Genomic DNA, 23974 nt, shown 5'->3' with positions numbered 1-23974 from the left:
AGAGAGAGAGAGAGAGAGAGAGAGAGAGAGAGAGAGAGAGAGAGAGAGAGAACCCCTACAGAATATACCAGATACAGTCCAGAGAATTTCAAAAGGCTCAACAAGCTGAAGTGCCCAAGTGAGGCTGCCTCAGTCCCACTTGGGAGAGAGAGAGAAGAAAGCAATCACAAGTGAGGAGGGATGGTAAGGGGGGACTTGGGAAGGAATGTGGACAGGGTGGCGGGGCAGTGGGACAGTAGGGGGTAGAGGGGAACCTGATCTGATATTGGATGAGGGAAAAGGACAGAAGCCCTGAGGGCCAGCAGAAAGAAAGTGAACAGGCAACCTCAGGAAATAGGAAGTTGGGGGACCCACCAGAAAGCGCCAGAGACTTGGGAGGTGAGAGACTCCCAGGACTCATAGGGAGGATAATTTGATAAGGTGCCCCGCAGTGTGGAGAGGGAACGTGTGGAGCCCACCTCCATCAGGAAGACAGGACATTTATGAGGTTGCCATCCCACAGTCACACCTATAACCCATAATTTTCTGTGGGTTTCTGTCTGAAAGAATTACAGGGATGGAAATGAAGAGGAACCTGGGGAGAAGAAAGTCCAGCAACAGGCCCAAAGTGGGATCCAGCTTAAGGGGAGGTCCCAGGGCCTGACACTATTACTGAGGCTATGGAGCGCTCACAAAAAGGGATCTATCATGATGGCCCTCCAAGGGACCCAACAAGCAGCTGAAAGAGTCAGATGCAGTTATTTGCACCCAACTAATGGACAGAAGCAGCTGGCCCCTGTTGAATTGGGGAAGGCTGAAAGAAACTGAGAAGAAGGGCGATTCTGAAGGATGACCAGCGGTCTTGGTTAATCTGGACACCTGAGATCTTTCAAACACTGGACCACCAAACAGACAGCACACACCTGCTGATATGAGGCCCCTAACACACATACAGTAGAGGACTTCCAGGTCTGTGTTCATTTAGAGATGAAGCACCTAACCCTCAAGAGACTGGAGGCCCCAGGGAGTTTAGAGGTCAGGTGGGGTGGGGAGTAGGGCATCCACATGGAGATTGGGTGGGGTGGGGAGGAGGTGTGGGATGTGGAGCAGTTAGAAGGTGGATGGGGAGGGTCAGGGAATGGAATATGGAGTGTAAAAAATGAATTACAAATAAAATTAAATTTAAAAATAATTTCTTTTTTGGGGGGAGGGTGTAACTCAACTTTTTTCTTCTGTTTAAACTATATCAATAAAGAGACTAGAAATATAGCTTAGCAGTTAAGAGGACAGACTGATCTTTCAGAGGACCAGGGTCCAGTTCCCAGCACTGACATGAAGGCTTACAACTGTCTATTCCAGTTCAGGAGGATCTGATGCCCTCTTCTGGCATCTACAGGTACTGAGCACATGTGATGCCCAGACACATATGCAGGAAAAACACCCATACACATAAAATAAAAATAAATCTTAAAAGCAAAATAAAAACCACATCAAGGGCTGGACAGATGGTCCTTTAAGAGCTTACTGCTTTTGCACAGGACCCAAGTTCAGTTCCCAGTCCCAATATTAGGCAGCTCACAACTAACTCTAAGTCTAGCTCCAGAGAATCCAGATTACTCTTCCCACACTATACTGGCAGTCACACTCATGTGCACACACACACATACACCTTCATACAGACATGCACATGTAACTAAAGTAAAAATCTGAAAAAATTACATCAAATTATTCTATTGTAGTGTTATTTAATGTATAATGATAAAATAGTTTCTAAATCTGCCGGTATTTTTCCTTAAATTTAAATGAACTAAACTGTATAAGCAAAGGCTGCCTGGATAGAGTCTGTTAACTGAGATATGTGATGAGATATAAAACTGGAAAGTCAGACTGAGAAGGCAGACCACAGGAGGATAAGTCAGGAAGGGTATAGATCACACAAGGACATGGAGGCGGGAGGGATAGACCATACAAGGTCAAGGCAGGAGGGTGACAGACCACAGGAGGACAAGGCAGAGAGGGAGTAGGTAACAGTCATATCAAACCTAGCAGTTCAAAGTAGCAATCCTAGGTAAAGGTGATAATGCGGGCAATTCAACAGGGGGGAATAAAAACTCTGAATATTTACAAACCTGGAAACAGAGCTTCAAATATACAAAATAAAAGCTGAGGGTTAGGCATCAGCTCAGTAGGAGAACAGCTGTGTGGCAAGTTCAATGCCCTATGTCTGATTCCAGTACCAGAAACAAACAAACTAACGCTTCATAAAAGGAAAGTCTTCAAAAACAAGGAAAAAGAGAAAAATCAGCTTTTACCTACTATCAATAACGTTTCACAAAACCTCATATTAAATAATCAATGTAGAGATTATGAGTGTTCTGGGTCTCTATATGTACACCTTCTGTCTAGAATGCTTCTCTACATCTCTGTCAAACTGCGATGTCTTTGTTTATCTGTCATCTTAATAAAGTTTTCTCTGGGTAAACTGTAAACTCCCAACATCCTAATAGATACTCTAATTGCTCCATGCTCCCCACTTCCCCCTTTTTCTGGCATGTGTCATTGCTGTTTACCTGCCCCTCCCACTAGAACACACGACCACTGAAGCCGGGACCATTGCATTTTTGCCCATTGGTGTAGTGTCAACATGTGCAGCAATGTCTAGATGAGCATATTACACAGAACTGGGACTTTCAGTCTCTACTAAAAGTATTACTAAGTTATCTGAAGAAATATTCCAGAGGCAAACAACTGCACTCACTGGGTAATATTTCTGGTTTTTCAAAATCTTAACAGCAAACAATGATTGACAACAAGAAACCACAGACTAGAATGAGCACGTCAAAGCTTCTACTCTATCACATGGTAAAAGGAGGTCAAACCCATGTGACACACAGGCAGAGCTCAGCACACCAAACAAGAACTCATGGGCTAAGGGGGAACCACAAGTCAATGTTTATTTTCCTATTGTCTTTTTTCTTTTTTTCCCAAACTTCTTTTCAAAAGAGAACCAATCTCCTGGGAACAGGGATATGAGTCAAGTGCACGCAATACAACTGTAGGACCTGAATTCTAATCCCTAGTGCCCACAAAAAACTGGGTGAAGTAGCATATACATCTATCAGCCCAGTGTTACTATGGGAGCTGTTCTGACCTACGCAGCAGACAAAGGTGAAGAGATCCTGTTTCAAACAATGTGGAAGCAAAGGACTGAAGTCCAAGGTTGGCTTCTGCTCCCACCCCCAGGTGGGCTCTGCTCACACACCCCTACACCATCACCAGTATCACCATCATTACACATAAGCAAATGATAACTAAATGAATAAAGGTGGGGAAGGGTAAGGAAGAGAGGAGAGGGAAAGGGACAGAAAAAAACAGAAAAGTGAATCAAATCAAATGCTTCTGTGGGCTGTAAGAGCAAACACAAAGTTCCTAGGAGCAGGTGGAGGTATCTGAGGACAAGAACTAACATCTGAGCAGGACCAAGTATGTATGTACGTATGTATGTATGTATGTATGTATGTATGTATGTATGTATCTATCTATCTATCTATCTATCTATCTATCTATCTATCTGATGGAAAAGGAGACAAGATGGAGACACCAACAGAATGGAGGAAAGGAGATGGAGAAAAGATGGAGCTAGAGGAAGAAGCAAGACAGCACAGCAAGAACAAGTGTAGACAAATACTAGGAAAGGTATACTCAAAATGCTCCATCTCTATAGGAGACAGAGGTACATGTCTGCCTACAAGGAAACTCTGAAAAGAACTGTGAGGGGCAGAAAACTATTTAAAAAGACATGCCAACTAAGTAGAACTTCTACAGATAAAAATATAGTAGCCAAAATTTAAATTCAGGAAACAGGGCTAACAGGAGACTTAACAGAGCTCAAAAGACACTGGTACATACAAAGTAGGCCTTTCAGTACTACAGACTAGGAGAGAACGTGTGACTACAGAAAGCAACCTGGAAACCCTGACTCTGCCAGCAGCTTCATTCTTACACCAGTGTGTCACAAAGAGGCTGAGGCAGAAAGCTGACACTAAAGAGGACTAGAGTATGGAACACACAAGTTGAGTAGGTGCAGTGCTGTCTGCATGACAAAGATTAAAAAGGTAAAGAGATGGAAATGGGACACATCAACAAAGATGGAGGAGGAAGAGGGGACAGAAACAGACAGGTGGGGAGATGAAGGGAGACATAACTGGGCAAGGACTGAGAAGTGAGGGGATTGAAAGAGCTCTACGGTCTGGGATCCGGTTCCACAAGTTTTCAAAGTTTTGAATTAATTTTTTTTTAATGTCAATTCTCTAGTTAGAAGCAGCTCTTTATACAATTATATTTAGATGCATTCATAAATAAGAAACACTCGTTTGTGTTTTATTACTTAAACGAGAGAGGACAAAGAATGAGCAGACTAGAAATAGCAATAAAGTTTTATTTCTCAAAAAAATCTGAATCAAACTGTGGCAAAGCATGAACATTTCCCACATCTAGACGGTAGGTATAAGGAAATCTGTCTTGTGTGCATGACTCTGCTATGGTCACTATACTACACAAAAAAACAATTTAAAAGAAAAACAAACAAACAAAAAAACAAAAACCTTAAATTCCTAGGTGTCACAAAAAATTAATCTCTCTCTCTCTCTCTCTCTCTCTCTCTCTCACACACACACACACACACACACACACACACACACACACTGGTTGAACCAAAGGGCAAGAGAAGTGAATAGCTTAGCAGGTATTAGGCCGTGTGGCCTGAACAAGACTTAGCTAAATAATAAACTGAATCGTTCTTCTGATTTGGTTCAGGCAGAAAGAGAAAGAGATGCAAACAGAAGAGGAGGAAGAAGTCAAGGAAAAGGTGGACTACAGGAGGAATGGAGGAAGCCAGACAAAAGGAAAATATAGGAAAGGGAGGAAGGAAGGCAGCAGAAGAGAAAAATCAGAACACTGACAGAAGGAGCCCAAGCTTCCTCTGCAGGGGAGCGCTGTTCTGCTGGGCTGTAAGCCTACTCCCAGGTCCAGAGCTAAGAAAGCTCTGAAAAGCAGGCTTTGTTTGGGCTTTTCTTTTTCAGTTTCTCTGTGTAGTCCTGGTTATCCTAGAACTCAACTCTGTATCTGCTGGCCTTAGCCTCCTAAGTGCTAGGATTAAAGGCATGTGCCATCACCACCAGGTTCAGAATGAGTTTTTTAACATTCAAATTTATATCAGAAACCAGTTCTGTCATCATTGGTGAGATCATTACCAGACAGGCCAGATAGTATTGAACATATGACACATAAAATTGGTTTTAAAGTTTTGCTCTGAATTAGGTAAAAAGGCAAACACAAATATATTATGCATGAATTGAAATCTACCTTCAAGTTTAGATTTTTAAATGTAAAGAAGACATGTAAAGAAGACAGTCTATATGAAAAACGGGCATTTAGTTCTGGTAGCTATATAAAACTGACAGCAACGGGAAGGGTGAGTACTTTACAAATATAAACAACCTTAAAAGAAAATATCACAAAATTTGGATCTAAGCTTAACTACCTCTGTTTAACACAAACCAGAATTGAAAGACAAGTTTCTTCACTCTTGGATGTTTTAGAATCCTTAATACAAATGCTCGGTTCTACTAATGAATATTTTCAGTACACAGATATAGATATTTTCTAATTGTTATTAAATAGTAAGTAAAGCAGGGTTGCTCCATAAGCATTAAATATCTGTCAACAGGCTGTTTGTTACTTCTGTTTTTATGTTTTATTGGCAAAACATATCTTGTGATGGGGCTGGAGAGACGATCACACAGCAGTTAAGAGCATTGGATGTACTTCCAGGGGACCAGGATTCCATGCCCAACACCCCATGGCCCCTCACAACCATCTGTAGTAACTCCAGTTCCAGGGGATCTAACACCCTCTTCTGGCCTCTGCGGGTACTGCATGTACTGGATGCAGATGTACACACTCAGGCAAAGCACATGTGCGCGCGCGCGCACACACACACACACCTCCTGTGCTACTTGTTATATTTTCTTTAGTTTTTCCAGCGTCTTTTAAAGGCAAACGTGGGATAGCGCCATAGCAATGTGGTTTCATCATTCACGACAACTTGTTTGGAAGAACTTGCTGGGACACTGACTCTGCTTACACCACACTAAGTTGTTGGATACAGCAGCTTATCTCCTGAATTTCTGTCCTTGTGGCTTTAGGCATTCGATATGAAATTATCAAGACTCAGAGCCCTTGACCTAAGCCTTCCAGACATCTTAGCTGCTGCCTAGGGTGACCATGTTTGTCGCTCGCTGCCTAGGGTGACCATGTTTGTCTTTTAATTTCATTTGGTAGCAAAAATCTAAATTAAGCTAAACTCAATTTATGGCAAAACATAATGAAACAAACATGAGCCTATTTGTTCTCTGTTCTTTTTATTCTACTCTGTGTAAATGTGCACACATAGTCAAAAATTAACAATATGCATGGTTACAGGGCTCTACTGCCTTACACCTGAAAGGGCTTGTTACATAACATATGAAATGACTAAAAGGTATCCCCAAGGTTTCATAATTTTTTTTTAAATCTGGGTTTCACCATGTACACTAGACTGGCCTCAAATTTATAATCTTACTGCCTCCATGTCCCACATCCTGGAATCACAGGAGTATACAACTGACACCAGTTTTCCCAGGATTTCCAGTAAGAATTCATACATTTTTTAACTTTAATCAAACTCATATATACACACACTATGCTTTTTTTTTTCCTTTAACTGAAGGCAGGCCACAATTTCAAATGATTTTTAAACTTTTTTCTTTATGTTTAGTATAATACATGTACTCCAAATTAACTACATCTAATATATAAAACACACACACAAATGTTACATTTCACAGGGCAAAAAGAGCAAGAAAAAAATTACGTACATAGGTCTCACAGTATTAATTTTGTATGGTAAAACTAGTTCAATATGAACTCTCAATATCAGGGATTTGCATACCAGAAACACACTCTACTTCATATTAACTAGTTTCTTAAACCAAAGTTCCTCTTTCACTTGATGCTTCCTTATTCTAATTAAAACAACAAGCAACAAGACTTTGGATTTCGGGGCTGTTATACTCTTGTATAGCCAGTGAGCTCCAATGAGCATGGTTCTCACCTAATGGTGAATTATCAAGAGGGTTAGTAGACTGCTACACCATATAATTACACTACTCACGTCTAATGAAACTCACAGGGTGTTCTACTGTCTCTCCTCTGTCCCCATAGGTTCCCCCTGCTAAGTCTCTGTGTTGGTAATTCCTGTTTAACCCAGTCACTGTATGTCTAAAAGTCTTCCCTTCACTCCACAGCTTTTCTAAAGTGTTTCATCCATTCTCCAGGTTAAGTATCTTCAAAATGCTTCTGAATTTCCAGTGCCCACTTCTGGCCTAGATTATCTTTGAGTTCCAAATCTATATATCCAACTACCTTTGACCTGACCCTGAGAAAATCATCCCCTATTGAGATGTCAAAGGCACCTCCAGTTTCACACAGATGATTACACTAACACTATCTTTAAGTCTTCCCATACCAGTGTGATAAATGACATCACTACCTCTGCTACTCAAGTTCAAAATGTGGAATCACACCCTATGAAATTCTCTCATGCCCACATTGACCATCCACCAACAGTTCTTGTCCTATATAACTCCCAGCAGTATTGGAAGCTCACCCATTCCTCATTACTTCTGCTGCTACTTCTAATCTAAGGACAGATTTGCATCACCTGTCTACGGCACTGGAACAGCCTCTTTACTAGTCTCTCTGGTTGCATTTTTGACCTTTAAAATCAGTGTGATGGTACCCCACAAAGAATTTGAACCAAAGGATATTGAAAGCAGAAACACAAAGGAAGCTACATAAAGAAAGGATATGGTTGATAACTAGATACACAAAGACAATCAGATATTATACATCCTCTGACAGAAATCCAAATCTGACGACACACCTCCTCATCTTTCCCACAGCAGTTCTACCAACTGAGGACCAAATATTCAAATATAAGAGCATATGGAGACTTTTCATCCCAACCACCACTGTCACACATAACAGCACCACTGAAGAGCCTATATCCACAAAACACAATGCTCAAATCAGACTCAGATCAGGCCATTCAAAGTGTTTTCACTTTTCAGAAAATATAATAGATACAGATACAGGCCTGTGGTTGAGGCACTTAGGAGAGGGAGGCAGGAGGATTAGGACTTCAAGGTCATCCTCAACTACGAGAGACTTCCTAAACGCCAAATACAACATGAACAAAGACAAAACAAAACAATCAAGCAAAGCACTAATGTAATGAATCACCAAGCTGTAGTATAGAAAATGCTCACCAGAGAGGTGCTAAATAAATGCCACAAAGAGAGATCAACTCTCCTGCTGATAAAAGATGTAGCAGCCAACAACAGTGGGGAACCTAACTTGAATCCTACAGTAAACAAGCTGAAAAGAAAATATTTATAAAGCAACTGACATCTGAACACTGAAATTATTAAAAATTATAATTTAAATCACTTTATTTTCAAAGTCCATACACCAGAGCCCAACACTGTAAGCACAGTGTAAGAGCAAACATGTAAACTAAGGGCAGATTATACGAGGTAAGCCCCTAAAGACGGTCAGCACGTTCCTACAAGATGCCAGTGACAGGCATGGATAAGTACTGGGGAAGAACTATCAAAGCTGCAATTTGGACTTTTCCAACCCCTAGACACAGTCTTGCTGCGTAGTCCAGGCTGGACTTGCATTTGTGGAGAGCATCCTGCCCCCACCTCCATGTGTTGGGATTACTTTTTTGAGTCCAGCTACAAATCAGAAACCCAAGAATTTTTATGCTACAGCATAAAAATTATCTACCTTGCAAAATTACAGAGAAATAACAGTGCCTAGGCCAGAAATAAATTCTAGCAGCCACTGAAAACCCATGGAAGGTTTCACTATTAAAACCCTCAACTCAGAAGGCCCATATGTGCATGCAGTATACACGTAAGCTTTCACAAATGTGTAGGGTACACAGACACTTAGACACAGATACAGAGAGACACAGACACAGTTGGTCTCAGTCCCACCCACCCCCCTCAAGAAAAAAGGAACTACCGAAAAGGAAAATCAAAGGTTTTGGAACCATTCAAACTTCTATTTGCCAAAGTTAAAAGTTTGGATGACAAACTGAAGGATGTTTCTCAGGATGCAGGGAAAAGAGAAAGTTGAAAGAAAGCACACTAAAGGCACAATGGAAGAACCCAGCAAGGCCAACTTGTAACTAGTAACCACTCTGTACGGAGAGGCAGAAGCAAACAAAGGGGAGAAACATAATTTAAAAAAACAAAAAACAAAAAACCAAGAGGGGCGGGGAAGAAACACCCTGTGGGAAACTATTTTCTGTACAATCCTGAGAGCCTGAGTAAAATCCCCAGGACCCACATACACAGTGGGCACAGTGCAGTCTCTGTAATCCCAGGTAGGAAGGATTCTCTCTAGAGCTCACAGGTCAGCTTACCCAAAATGTGTGTTCTAGGTTCGGTGAGAGAAAAATAAGGTAGAGAGCAACGGAGAAAGATACTAAACAGTGAGTAACCTCTGGTCATGTCATCTAAATATGCGCTCATGCACTCACACACAAGTACAATATACATTCATATACATAAATATAACAACAACAGACTGCTTTCCAGAGCTAAAATAAAAAAAACCCTTAGAAATAAAACCTAGGCCGGGCGTGGTGGTGCACGCCTTTAATCCCAGCACTTGGGAGGCAGAGGCGGGCGGATTTCTGAGTTCGAGACCAGCCTGGTCTACAGAGTGAGTTCCAGGACAGCCAGGACTACACAGAGAAACCCTGTCTCGAAAAAAACAAACAAACAAACAAACAAAACAAAAAACAAAAGAAAAGAAAAGAAATAAAACCTAGTAAAATAAACAAAACAAGACAACAACAACAAAGCCTTTAATTTGCCCAACCGTCATACTGTCATGGCATACACCTTTAAGCTTAGCACTCAGGATGCAGAGGTAGGCAGATCTCTGAGTTCAAGGGCAATCTGGTCTACAGAGTTGAGCTCCAGGACAGCCAGGGCTACACAGAGAAACCCTGATTCAAGAAAACAAAAAGATTTTTTTTTTAAATTAGAAGTAGGAGTTCTAATAATTCTAAGATATAACTGAACAATTTAAGATATATTTAAAGTCTATGCTAGCTTTTTTCCCTTTGAATAATAGGAGGAAGGTTTTCTTTAAAGATTTAAGACCTTCAGTAATTCAAGCAAGAGATAATCACAATTTGGACCATACCTGGCATTAATAAAGTAACATGTCATGAAATATACCAAAGTAAATAGTAAACAAGGTTCATAAAAGTCAGAAATCTGTCACAAATTTTCAAGCCAGTAGTTGTTAAAAGGATCAAACCATATCATTCTACAAGTACAAGGAAGATATATAAACCTTTAAAGTTCATTACCAATGTCAGCTTTGAAAATGTGTTGCTACTGGCATCCAACAGGTAAGATGGGACTGCCTTAGGAAGTCTGTAATGTGCTGCACAGAGTTGTGCCACACGCTGGCTGGCTGGCTGGCTGGCTGGCTGGCTAAGGCCATCAGTAGCTACTTTAAGGGTGCTTTTTATTTTTAGCCACTTGCTACTTTCAATCTTAGCCACCCCTACTTATTGTGCCTTACAGTGATGCTAATACTGCTTTTTAGGGCGTGGATAGAATGGAAAAGTCAATCAACGGAGTAGAAAGAGGTGTGACTGTGTCCACTGGCCATCAGCCTTGTGGCTTTGGAATACTCCCTGAAACTTCATCTCTTCTTGGACTGTTCTGCATAGTACTGGCTTTCCTGATTCTCAGGAACATCCACTCTTTTGATCCTTGTAATTTACTTTCTCTCCATACATTTATTTTTTTATCCTATCATTGATTTTAGTAGAAAACACTGGCCTTACACAATCAAGTAAAAGGCAAGTTTCTCCTCTGTGATTTACATCATACAATCCTAGTGTGTCATTAAAAAAAATGTTCAAGAGCAAGGAAGAAGGATCTTTTCAGCAGTGTTCTATTCCTCTTAAACTAAATTTTAGATGAGTTACATGTGATCCTAGAAGCCAAAGGATCTCATTGAAGGGTGATCCCTAAAAATGCTTTTTCTTTAGAAAAAAAGATAGGATCTCACTACATTGCCCTAGGTGGTTTAGAACTCACTATATAGACCAAGCTGGCCTTGAAATCACAAAGCATTTTCCTCCTGAGTGCTGGGGTTAAATTTTGTCACCATGCCTGGTCCAGTTGTGTATATTCTTAAAATATTAACTTTTGAATAGACTATATTGAAATGTTAAAAATTTAGGAAAAGTCCATTTATAACAAAACCTTATTTCTTTCCAACCATTCTGCTGCAGGAACAACAAAAGGCCAAATTCCTTTCTCATGCTTCTGCGGCCAAATGCAGACATCAGTACCACATAATAATCCTACAGGTTTTTAATTAACCCTCTCTGATTTGACTGCCTAGAGCATAATATTACATAATTACTCAAATGTTTGGTTTTATGCTTTGGAATTAAGAATGAGACAACTTAAGTTAAAAACATCCAAAATCTACCCTCAAGAATTCACCAAGCAGTAAGTCATTCCAGGACCTCACAAATCTGAATTGACCTTAAAATAAAACACCAATGACATCACTGGAATACCTAAAGATCAACCATAAACAAATGATTTGGTCAAAGATGCCACAAGGCGAGACTAGGGAGATGGCTCAGTGCGTAAAGTAAATGTTTATTGTACAAACACTAAGCACTCAGCACCCACAAAACAGCTGAGCATGGCACACAGCAAACCGTATCTAAAGCTTCATTCCTGTCTCTGGATGGCTGCAATGGATAGATCCCACAGGCTTCCTGGCCAATCAGCCTAGCTAAACAGTGAAGTCCAAGTTGACTGAGAAATACTGTCTTAGAAAATAGACAAGAATAATGGAGAAAGGCACTAACCTCTGGCTTTCACATACACCTGTGTAAGTAAGCAGACCAAATAAATAAAGCAAGCCAAAAGGCAACTAACAGAACACACACACACACACACAGTCTTATGAACGTAACTAGGGTTACCAGAAAGCAGGCATGTTTGATATGTCTGAGATACTTTTCACTGATATGATTGGAAAATTGTTTAAACAATTAATAATAAGCAATGAACTGAAAAGAATATTGGCTAGTAGACACTACTGTTGGAATGTATAAAATAACATATTCTTGGAATATTGTTACAGCTAACACAATTTAAAGAAAGATTTTTAGTTCTAAAATGCTACTTACAGAGTATTTTGAAAAATAATGCACATCTCTGTACTCACATAAACAGCCTGGGTCAAAGTGTCTGTCCCAGACCAACTTAGGAAAAATTATACATGGCAAAGGATGTAAACTTTCACTGAAGGTGAAATGGTTATACTGCATCTATACAGTGGAAGACTATGCAACAGTTTACACAGAAGAGGCAAAATAACACATGACAGCATGATATTAACACACTTCATGTGCTGAGCAGACACAGCATATGTCGAAAGTATATTCAGAATGACTGTTTTCAAGGGAAGTGTCCCAGTAGTAAAATACTGCCCAGAGGAAGTGAGGCCCTGGGCTCCAGTCCCCAGTCCCCATGCCTAACACAAATAAACAACAATCAACACAGAATTTGTTTAAAGGTTTATGTATGAAAGCATATTTATATTAAAGCATATAAAAGGCAGGAGATCTCACTGCATAAAGTATAAACAAGTTTACAGAGGTTTTTGAAATATGATCATTTACATTTTAAAAAGATGATATTTACACACTACATTCATAGTTAAAATTTTTAAATGTGCAAATAGGAATAGAGCAATTAAATTGTGCATGGTGGTCACACACTCAAATTGTATGTGAGAAACTCATCACACTCAGTAGTCATACCAAATGTTAAAACTGTTCATTCTGACAGCCTACTGCTATACACATGCCTTTCTTTATTATTCAGACTTTTAAGGTTTTTTAAAAAGGTATATTTTAACCCAACAAAAATGTTACTATTTTAAGAAAGAGAATTAGTTGGAAACATTACAAGAGGTCATTACTTTAAATGAAAAACAAAATCAATACATTCCTAACCTGTCTGAATGTATGTATTATTTGGAAAATAAAAACCAAATAAACATATATGGACAGCCAAAACACTTAGGTAGAAAAAAATAAAATAAAATCTAGACATGCTTCAAAGCAAATGCAACATTCAGTTGCCTAAAAATTACACACTTTTGTTTTTTTTTTAATCTTCCTAAGAAACTTGGGAATGCTCTTAAGTATGTGAGAAATTAATTTAGTGTTTTTGCTTTAATTAATAAAGTATATCTAACTTATTTATATAAGATCATATAAAAGTTACATAAATTCTCAAAATCACTCATAACAACATGTAATATAAAATGTATTATCACATTTCTATTTAAATGTACATAAAATACTTTAAATGACTATCAATAACAGCAACTTGGTAACTTTGCAACCAATTCCTAATATTGCCAAGAGAACCAACTCTTGGAGAACAGAGGTCATAATCTAATCATAGGAAGACTGACATTAAGACTTAAAACCTATAAATCCAAGCAAGGAATCCTTAAGAACCTAGACACACAGAAATAGACACATAGATACACACACACAAACATACCAGAAAAAAAAGAGAAACAGAAAAAGGAAAAACACTGTAGAACCTTATAGTCCCTCTGTATACATCTCTGATACTGATGTTATTATGAAACATATCTCTAAGCATCTTAATAAAAAGCTCAAACATTCAGTGTTAAGAAGGACAATAGCAGACGCACATTTGTGGCTCTTGCTTCAGCCCAGTTTGCTCTCTGTGCCTAGACCTGGAACATACCTTTCAGCAGGTCTTAGTTTCCTAATCTGTGAAATGGAAACACCAAATATCTGTGTAGTTCACTGGTCATTTGTGCCTAAGGAGACAATGTATATAAAGTATATGAAAGTGCCTCTGAAAAGTATAAAATACTATTGAAATGGGTGTTTTTAAGATTGTCCTTACCAAAACACCAACAAAGGCAATATGTGATCAAATTATGTGCTATATAAATTTCTTAAAAGATGTTTACTAGAGACACTGACAAACCACAAGCATACTAATTAATATAGTATACATGGCAAGCCATTTTGCTTCTCTAAGTATTTTATTACCACGGAATTGAAATTCTGTCAAATACAACAGGAAAGATGTCAAGCTAGTTAATCAAACCTCCCTGCCTAAATCTGCCATTGCTCCAAAGGCCATATTCTCCCTCCACAGCTCCTGGACACATTTCCTGACCCTTCCACTACCCTTTCATGACCCAACACCAAAGCCTGAAGAAGCCGTGCTTGGGCTGCAAGGTAAACCCCACCTTATGGTCGCCAGACCCCACACTGACACATCAAGTGAAAGACACCGAAAATAATAATACTAATAAAACCCCATATACAGCAAAAATACACACAAGCACATAAATGTCCTTCATTCTGAGGGGAAATATATCTCTTACATAGCAAACAATCATCACCTTAAAATGAAGTGTATAACACAGCACAACAAGAAAAATAAATCATACTCACCATCTCCCATAGCCATTCAGATGGTCCAGGGAGCTCTCTCAAACCAAAAGGTCAAATATCACAGCAAAATAAGTGTAGCTTAGTGCCTGCGCCACTGGGCTCGGCCTGCAGCCTACAGGCACCGGGAGCACTGTGTGACCCAGGCCGCGCTGCAGCTCTGCACCGCAATAGCCAACAGCTGCTACTCCACTTCAAAATAAAAGTCTGGGGTCTTGCTGAAAACCCTCGTTTTTTTAGCAAACCCTAGCAGGGCTTGATTAAAATTATTCTTTAGCTGCACATATGCTGTTAGGTACACGTTGTTATATTTCTCCTTGTAACGGATGCCTGAAATTTAATCTAAGAAAAGCTCTGGGAGCCAATAAATGTCATCCCACTCGGGGACTTTTAATGCAATCATCAAAACACAAGGCATGTGTTCAGCAATCATTTTCTGCTTCCCTAAAGATATCCATGTAATCAGTAGCAATCACATGATCTGATGGATTAGCTGGTTTGCACCTTTTAAAGAAGGTTTTCATCCTTTGGTCATTACCTTTTAATATTTACAACAGAAGCACGCTACAAGTGCACAAACAGGAATAGCCCAGTTTCCATGATTAACTGCCCTCATTATGCAGGAAGCATTCTGGCTGCCGTAAACAAATCACGTCAAAGACAGCCCATCAAAGGCAGCTCTGTGCACGGACAGTAGGGCCACACGGAACAAAGCTTGCTTCTGGTGAATCAGAACTAGCCAGTGCGCAGCTGCAGGGGAGCTAAGCACCCTCAATCCAGGCTGCAGAGACATCACAGGATTATCAAGCTCTGAGAAGGCCTTGGGGCTCACAGCCACAGAGAGACGTGTTCTTAAATCAACCTAGGAAAAGTGCTTCTCTGCTCACTACCAAAGAGCATGCTATGAAAATACACAAAACTAGATTGGGAGTTATAAGCTGAATGCCACGGTAATTTTAAAGTCTAAGTCCTATGCTTTCCTTTACCGGCAGCCTCCGAGATAAATAATTCTCTTCCTGGTAACTGGCTCGGAGAACCTGGAAATGACTCTACTGTGATTATAAGGCCAACTGTACTTGGTCCTACAAGCACATCAGACAAAACAGCGTTTTCACAATGAAGGAAAAAGAATCAGTTCCAGCCAGCAGCAAGGTTAGTGTTTGCATCTCTGTTAGGGTACTAGGATATTGTCTAGAAAGCTCCATGACAACACCAGGTCCTGCCACAAGCACAGAGCACCACAATTGAGTCTTTTCCTCCTGCTGGTGTTGGCTCCTTCCAGACACAAGACATTTACTTTTCATTCCATTTCCCTTCTAACAGTGAAGTTAACTCTTGTGTACTTAGGGACTCTACCAATTTGCTTTTTTGTAACGTGAAAATTAAAGTCCAGCTTCTTAAAATCCCCAGAAAAAAAAAACAAATGTGCATATCTCACTATTTTCTAAACCAAATGATATATGTTCAAATCTGATGATATTATTTAGTGTTCTTGACTCTGCTCAACTAGTTCTTTTAAAAGTCAAAGAATTTAATCAGAGCTTCAGTCAGAGCACTGCACTGCAATGGCAACTGTGGAAGAAACCAAAGGTGAAACAGAAGAATAACGCACAGCAATACGCCAGGACCCACAAAAAGAGCGACAGAACAGGCTTTCTCTCAACAGTCAAGCCAAGAAGACAGTGTCACTCCATGCTACCTTGTGTACATGGTCCTTTCTAGGCCAAAACGCTATATAGGCTCCTACCTCTAGGAGCCCATCAAAAGCTCTCCTGACCTATGGGACACTAGCTGCACAGTTCTGCTCACTGGTTCAACAGACCACAAACATGGTCTCCTCTCCCTGACTGGGCTCCAGGAAGCCCTGGTCTCTCTTAGTTCTACAAATAATCAAGTCCTTCTCACCTCTGGGCTTTCATAGTCATTAATTTTTTTCTAGCCGACAACTATTCCTTGACTGGTTATTCTAAGCTATCAAGTTTCAACTGAAATATGACACTTCTTGAGAGAAACTGACTTAACATCACTGAATTACTTATAATTTCAGTATTCTATTTTCTTCTCATAATGACCACTCAGATGGTGACTCTTTATATCAATCCTCTGGGTTTATTGCTTATATTTCTTATCACAAACACTCTAAATCACTATACTGCAAAACTTGCTGTTCCATTATTGCAGTCTCAGACTAAAACACTGTTTGCTATAATTGCTATAGTTTCTGGTCACAGACTACCATGTGGAACAAATTTAAAACTCATGCTATCTCTGAAAAACCCAAGATAATATCCCGTAGGTAGGGATACCATGTAAGAAAGAAGAGGTAGCATCTTCAGGGGTCATCATCCTACTATGCAAATGACCCATTTCCCCACATCGTCACACTTATTTTGTCCTAAAATATTTCTGATCTCGGTAATTTTGCTCTCTTAGTTTGAATATGCGATTAAAAAAAATCAGCAAAGAATGGAAAACTCTGTGAGACAAAAAATGTACAGAAATAAAAGCTGAATTAACTTTCACTAAATTACTTTTTTCTACAAACTGGTCTTCCTAGTATGGCCTATAAAAATATTTCCATTGCTCAGCTAACAATCATTTTAGCACTCCTGGGGACTGAACTGACAGTTCAGGATATAGGGGATATTCTCACTGAGCTCCAGCCCTAGCCCCAGCCCCCAGTTTGCATTTCCCAGACAAGCCCTGACCCTGAGTCCCTGCTCCCTCAGCCCCACAAGGAGCTGAGATGGCAGTCTGATTCATCAGTTGGGGTATATATAAAATGAAGCAGAGTTGAAATCTTTATAGAAGTTTTAAATATAGATTTTAAAACAGAAGTGTTACTAGACAGAAAAAGTTGCTTGGGAAGAAAAACACACCTACAAGCATGGGAGTGGACTTCTCCAAGTGTAACCAACAAATAAACAAACAAACAAATAAATAAATAGGAAAAATATATTTTTAAATCACATACAAATTATTCAAGTATCCTGAGTTAGCATAAAATGTACCATAATTTTTCTCATTAATAAAAGTGGAAATATTTTTTTCATTTAATGATTTCCCATTTGGCAGCAGGGTCTTTAGGAAAAATGCAAATTTCACGAACAAGGAATACCTGTATCTTCCCCACTGCTAACTGTTACCACACTATGTATGTTTTACAAGGAACGTAAGTCTCCTACAGTGGTTCCAGGAAACACTAAAGGAGACCTAAAGTATTGATAGTGAAGGTGCTAAAAGCAAGCAAGCAGGACACAGTCCATGTATCAGAGTTAGAAACGACTGATTAATGAGAAGAGGAAATCAAGTCACGCTGCAACTTATGGACAACTGACTGAAACGACTGGAGCTGAGGAAGAGACAGGTTAGGAAGAGAACAGAGCCAGGACTGGGCACCTGTCTATAGTTCTAAAACATGTGAGGTACAAGTCAAGGCCTTCTACAAAGAGCTAGAGGATAGGGGATGGGGGGCAGGGAGGTACAAGGGGTTGTGGGGAGAACAAGAACACATGAAGCAGAACACAAACAAGATAACCCTGAAATTCAAATAGCAATGTCATCCAGACCACAGACTCCCAAAAGCAGAGACTAAAGGAGAGATAAGCAGCAGCAACGACATAGTCTGTATTGGGAGTCGACAGCACAGAATTTGCTGGTCTCTGGCCTGGCCTAGACTAGGTCAGCGTGAGGGGATGGGGAGGGGGGAAGGGGAAGAGTGGGAGAGGGAGAGACAGACAGACAGAGATTCATTCATTTATTTACTCATTTAAATTTATTTTTATATTATGTGTGTATGTTCCTCAGTGACAATTTACAAGTACAGTGTCCACGGAGTCCTGAGAGGGCGTCAGATCCAGTCTAGAGTCTAGATTCTAGAGTCTAGAACTTGAGTTACACAGGCAGTTTGTAAGACACCTGATATGGGTGATGAGCATTAAATTCAGGTCCTCTGGAAAAGTAGCAAGTAATCTTTAATTGCTAAGCCACTGCTAAACCTTCTCTCCAGTCCCCAGGTCCAGTTAACAAGTTTTCTTAACAAGTGTAAGGCCGCCTAGAATTTATCAGTTAATTTAAAAAATGATTCAAATTAATAAAGTTGTTTTTTGTTTATTTTTGAGATGAAGTTTTTGATAGCTCAAGATGATCTAATCAAGAACTCCTGATTCTCCTGTCCCTACTCTGAGGTCCTTCTTTAAAATACAAAACACAGGAGAGCTGACTCAGTAGCTTAGAGCACTCGCTGCTCTTGCAGAGGAATCCCAGTTGTTTCTAGCACCCACATGGCAACTCAAGGTTCAGGGGCTCTGATGACCTTTTCTGGCCTCTGTGGGCTGCACACGTATGTGGTGAGCACATGCATAAGCAGGGAAAATACACTATACATAAAAATAAATCTTAACAATGAAAACCCCAAGTATAGGGCTAAAGAAGTAGCTCAGAGGTTGAGTATTTTCCTGTTATGAACAAGGCTCTGAGTTTGAACCAGCACGTGTACATATGTGTGCATGCTCACTTTCCCTCTCTCCCTCTCCCTCCCCCTCTCTATCTTTCAATACATCATCAAAGTCTTCCAAGAACATTAGTTCCCCCTCTACTGCATTCAAGTCAACTTCTGAAACCCTGGATGTGAAACTGCCCCACACAGGCTTCTTTTCAACCCTTGGCTCTTTCACCTGCTCATCAGAAAATGCTGCTCCATAACGAGCCTCAGTATCCTACATAGCCTATGTCAGACAAGTGTGCCAGGCAAGCCTTAGGAAGCCAACTGCTCCAACCTTCACATACCAAGGGAATGTGGGAAGAGAGGTGAGGGGAACCCAGACACCTGGTAATTCTTTATTTTTTAAATATTATTTATTTAATGTATATAAGTACATTGTAGCTGTCTTCAGACACACCAGAAGAGGGCATAAGATCCCATTACAGATGGTTGTGAGCCACCATGTGGTTGCTGGGAATAGAACTCAGGACCTCTGGAGAAGCAGTCAGTGCTCTTAACCACTGAGCCATCTCTCCAGTCCCACCTGGTAATTCTTATTTCACCCAATTCCCACCGACCTCGCTCAACCAGAGATTCAGAAGGCTGCTACCAACCTAGAGATAACAGCTCAGGGCAGCCCATTTTTAGACACTGAGGACTGGTGTATCAAAGAAGATACATGACTGTCATGTGCATCCCAAGAGGGAGTGCTTGCTGTTTTGCCCTCCTGTCCACACTCCATCAGAGCCAGGTGTTCTCTGACCACCTGGGACAGAGACCACCCTCATGCTTACAGACAGCACAGCCCAGGCCCCGCAGGAGCCACCACTGTTCTGACACAGACTCTTCACTGGCATCAACCTTTTGCCAAGAATTAGAGCTAAGCAAGTGCCATTTTGTGTTGCAGGATATTTGATCACACTGTGAACCCAGAGACTGTGTTACCTACTGGAAAAATCTGTTTCTAGTTGTGGTGTGGCTCAGCCTTAGCACAAAAAATCTGTTTCTAGTTGTTGTGTGGCTCAGCCTTAGCACACATCTTTAATCCAAGAGCTTTCTGTTTGAATATTGTAAACAGGATTAAATAAAGTCAACCATGGGTCAAGAGTTGGAGCAAGCAACTAGTTCACAGGAAGTGAATATCAGCTTATTAAAGAAAAATGTAGGACTAGAGGGATGGCTCAGAGGTTAAGAGCACTGACTGCTCTTCCAGAGGTCCTGAATTCAATTCCCAGCAACCATATGGTCGTTCACAAACATCTGTAATGGGATTCAATACCCTCTTCTGCTGTGTATGAAGATAGCCAAAGTGTACTCAAATACATAAAATAATTAAAGAAAGAAAGAAAGAAAGAAAGAAAGAAAGAAAGAAAGAAAGAAAGAAAGAAAGAAAGAAAAAAAAAAACATAGGAGACGTACATACAGGAAGTAGAAGGGAGGGACATTCAGTTTGAAGAAGGTTTTTTGAGATGTCGTGAGAGAGGGGCATTCCTGGTAGGACATCAGCTGAGGAGGAAGGGCAGCTGGGTGCCTTCTCTGCCTCTCTTAGGTAACAGGCTTTCATCCCAGCATCTGGCTCCTCAGTCTTCATTGGTAAAATTGAACAACTGATATTTTGTTTAAAAAAACCAACAGAACATAGTACAGTCATCCTCCATAACAACAGGATTAGTTCCAGGAATCTAGGGATGCTCAAGTCTTTCTTATATAAAATGATGTATATGTGAGATAACCTAGGCATGTCCTAGTTATAAGCAAACAATGTGGCACACACAAGGATGCTATGAAAACCCCAAGTTATGCAATTTAACAATTCTTCCTTTTTCTGCTGTTCTGGTTTCTACAGACACCAACAAAGATAATGACTAGACCAGTTAAGATGCGTTCTTAGACACCTTCTATTCAAAGAAGAGATGTGAGAAACAGCTGTCTGAGTGAGAACTGGTACCAACAAAGTCAATGTGTGCTTGGGGCCTACGTTTAAATTAAAGTACACATGACCTTCGTAACACCAAATTGTCACGCCCACCCCCTCCCTGAAATATAACCAAGCCTAACCTCAAGTGAACACAGAGAAAAAGCCTAAATGATATGTTTCCCTATTGTATGGCTTTAACTTCATACAACAAACTTTCCTCCAATATCACTTACTCTATCAAGCTAACTCACTGTCTAATATGAAGCTGTTTTCCCACTTGAGGAAAAAAATGTATCATCTTTAGGAACAGAATATATTCTTCACATATGTGGCTAATGAATAGGTAGATGCTATTTGATAAGACTATAAACACAACTTATCAACGTTATAAAAAAAGAAAGGAATCACAAATCAAATGTCAACTTATCTGTGTACACAGACACTAATTCCAAACCTTCCTAAACTCATTCTACTTCAGCAGACAAAGATGACCACTGTAGCACAATTCCCGTTGTTTCTTCACCAGTACTGTCTCTCAGACTTGGCACATTGAGGAAAAGGGCCAACTGCCCCCCACAGTGTCTACTAAAGGCAGCAAGATGAAATAATAACTCTGACTATAAGAACACACTACATACATGGAACAAGCACAAGAGGGTTATCAACCTTCAAGTACAAAGACAAAAAGTAAGGCCAGAAACATTATCCCTTTATACTACAATCTCATTATGAAACCTTCACGACTCCAGTGATGTGGACAAGATGTAGATCCAGGATAGAAGAGTCCACTGCTATACCTTAGCTAAGTTTATAAGCTACAAAAACAAAGCTTTTGAAATTAGAGATTCATACTTGGCTTGAAAACTTTGTATCTAACACTTCACTAAGTCAACTCAGAAATGTTTAAGAGCTGAAAAATGTAATTACTCTTACCTTTGCAGACGCTCAAAATCATACCGCCAGAATTCTGAACTTCATCAAATTTGGCAAGTATCATTTCTAATCTAGGAATAAAGAATAAATTGTTTTTACATAGAGATGAACAGAAACAATTTCCTTTACCACATCTCTTGGAAAAAAGAATCTAGGGCTTTGTCTTATTATTTCTACAAGTGACTCAAAAAAGAAGACCCAAAGGCCACTCTCTTCCCTCATGAGAAGTCAAATACAGACCTTTCTATGTATGGAGTTACACTGACAAAACAGACAACTCTCATACAAAGCAATTTCATCAAATTTATTTCTCCAAGTCCAGCAAAAACCTTTCCTAGTTCTGTCCTGTAACAAACCCACTCAGATACTGTTCGGGAGCTTGGGAAGCTCCTCTAAGGAGATGAAAGGCAGAGCTGAGCTGGAGAAAGGGCGCTGCTGGCACGCCTGCAGCGAGGCTCTCCTGAACGACCTGCCTCCCACAGCACCATGTCCGCTAACTTTCTACACTCCATCCACACTTCAACTAATGCTTAAAAAAATAAAAACAAAAGCCCCACAAAACACACATTTCTTTTTCCTGTTTGTTCTGGGTTTTTTGTTTGTCTGTTTGTTTGTTTTTTGAGACAGGATTTCTCTGTTTAGTCCTGACTATCCTGGAACTAACTCACTCTGTAGACCAGACTGGACACAAGATTCCTCTGCCTCTGCCTCCCAAGTGCTGGGATTAAAGGCATGCGCCACCACTGCCTAAACACACATTTATTAGAAATAAAATGCATATTCAATACAGAATGAAATTAGGAATACAAGCAGGGAGGAAAAAAAATACCAACAGGTAGATGTGTCCTTACATCTACTTCCAGTCATCTCCAGAGTAGTAAGCATACATACAGTATCAGCCAGTTATTGTACTACACTGTGAGGGTGACAGTAACACACACCCCAATCTATCCATGATCAGAACACAGGTGGTCATCGTAAACACAATGGAACTTGATGTGTGGTTGACACAAGCTGTGGCTGTGGTGTCCACAAATGTGGAACTACAGACATGGAGTCAAGTATGCTGTCATCAAAAACATCTTAACTGAAAACAGAAAAAAACTTAACTAACGTCTTTATTTGGTATGTATATTATAGACAGTTTTAACTTTTATATCCAACTAGACTTGTAATATTTACATCATAATCTCCAGGACAATCTTTGGGACTCTCTCCAAGAAAAACAAACACCAAATTCTAACCTCCAACTGCTACATTTACAGAAAGACAGAAGAGAAAGAAATGGAACAACAAAGCCCCTTCTCTGGAGGAGGAGTCATCTCATCAGACACGGCAGAACCACGCTCCAAGATGCTCCCTCAAACAGTGACTGCTTTCAGTGCCTAACGTGAACCATGCTGAGAACTTACTTTCCTGGAGCATTTACATTCACATAGATCTTCCTTTGGGATAAACGAAATCTTGCCATCGATGCTTTACTATAGTTAGTTTACTTTTTCTTTAACTTTCGAAACTATAATTCTATGAGTTATTCTCAAATTCATGATACATATTTGGGAAAAGAAGAGAACCATAATTCCATGGGTTTTAACTGCCAAATTTTTATCTGTGGCTTACTTTTACATTTCTTTCATAGTTGTATTTCCTAAAATACACATCTTGCCATTTCTTACTTATAAAAGTGAGCCTATAGAAAATGTTGGAAATGCCAATACCTATTTAAGAAATAACTAAATATCTTTCATGGGCAACACTAACTGGACTTGTGGTTTTGGGTTTTGGGGGGAGGGGAGAAAGGTGGAAGAGTGGACCTGGGAGGAATGGGAAGCAAGTGTGACTGAGGTGCACTGTGTGAAATTCCCATATAATCAATAAAAATATTATGTAGGGGAAAAATTTAAAAATAAGGGAAGGGGAAGGGAAAGGAGGAGAGGGGAAGGGAAAGGGAAAGGGGAAAGGGAAAGGGAAAGGGAAAGGGAAA

General features: G+C 40.0%; 1 protein-coding gene across 27 annotated transcripts in view; it reads right to left on the bottom strand.

Moving 5' to 3' along the window:
• Nucleotides 1-23974, bottom strand: part of Clasp2 (cytoplasmic linker associated protein 2) — a 187584-nt gene that overhangs the window by 114942 nt on the left and 48668 nt on the right. For 25 of the 27 annotated variants that reach the window (XM_029543096.1, XM_029543102.1, XM_029543097.1 and 22 more), the window contains one exon: nt 21991-22061. In XM_029543096.1, coding sequence (XP_029398956.1) covers nt 21991-22061 — 71 coding nt within the window. Of the gene's footprint in view, nt 1-14659; nt 15367-21990; nt 22062-23974 lie in introns of those variants that run through there. The other 2 variants (XM_021206880.2, XM_029543119.1) reach the window with 2 other exon arrangements.

The sequence above is a fragment of the Mus pahari genome, chromosome 10 (assembly GCF_900095145.1).
Source record: "Mus pahari chromosome 10, PAHARI_EIJ_v1.1, whole genome shotgun sequence".
In the NCBI taxonomy this organism is placed as follows: Eukaryota; Metazoa; Chordata; class Mammalia; order Rodentia; family Muridae; genus Mus; species Mus pahari.
The sequence above is the reverse complement of the archived record's forward strand: the minus strand, read 5'-3'. Positions and strand labels throughout refer to the sequence as shown.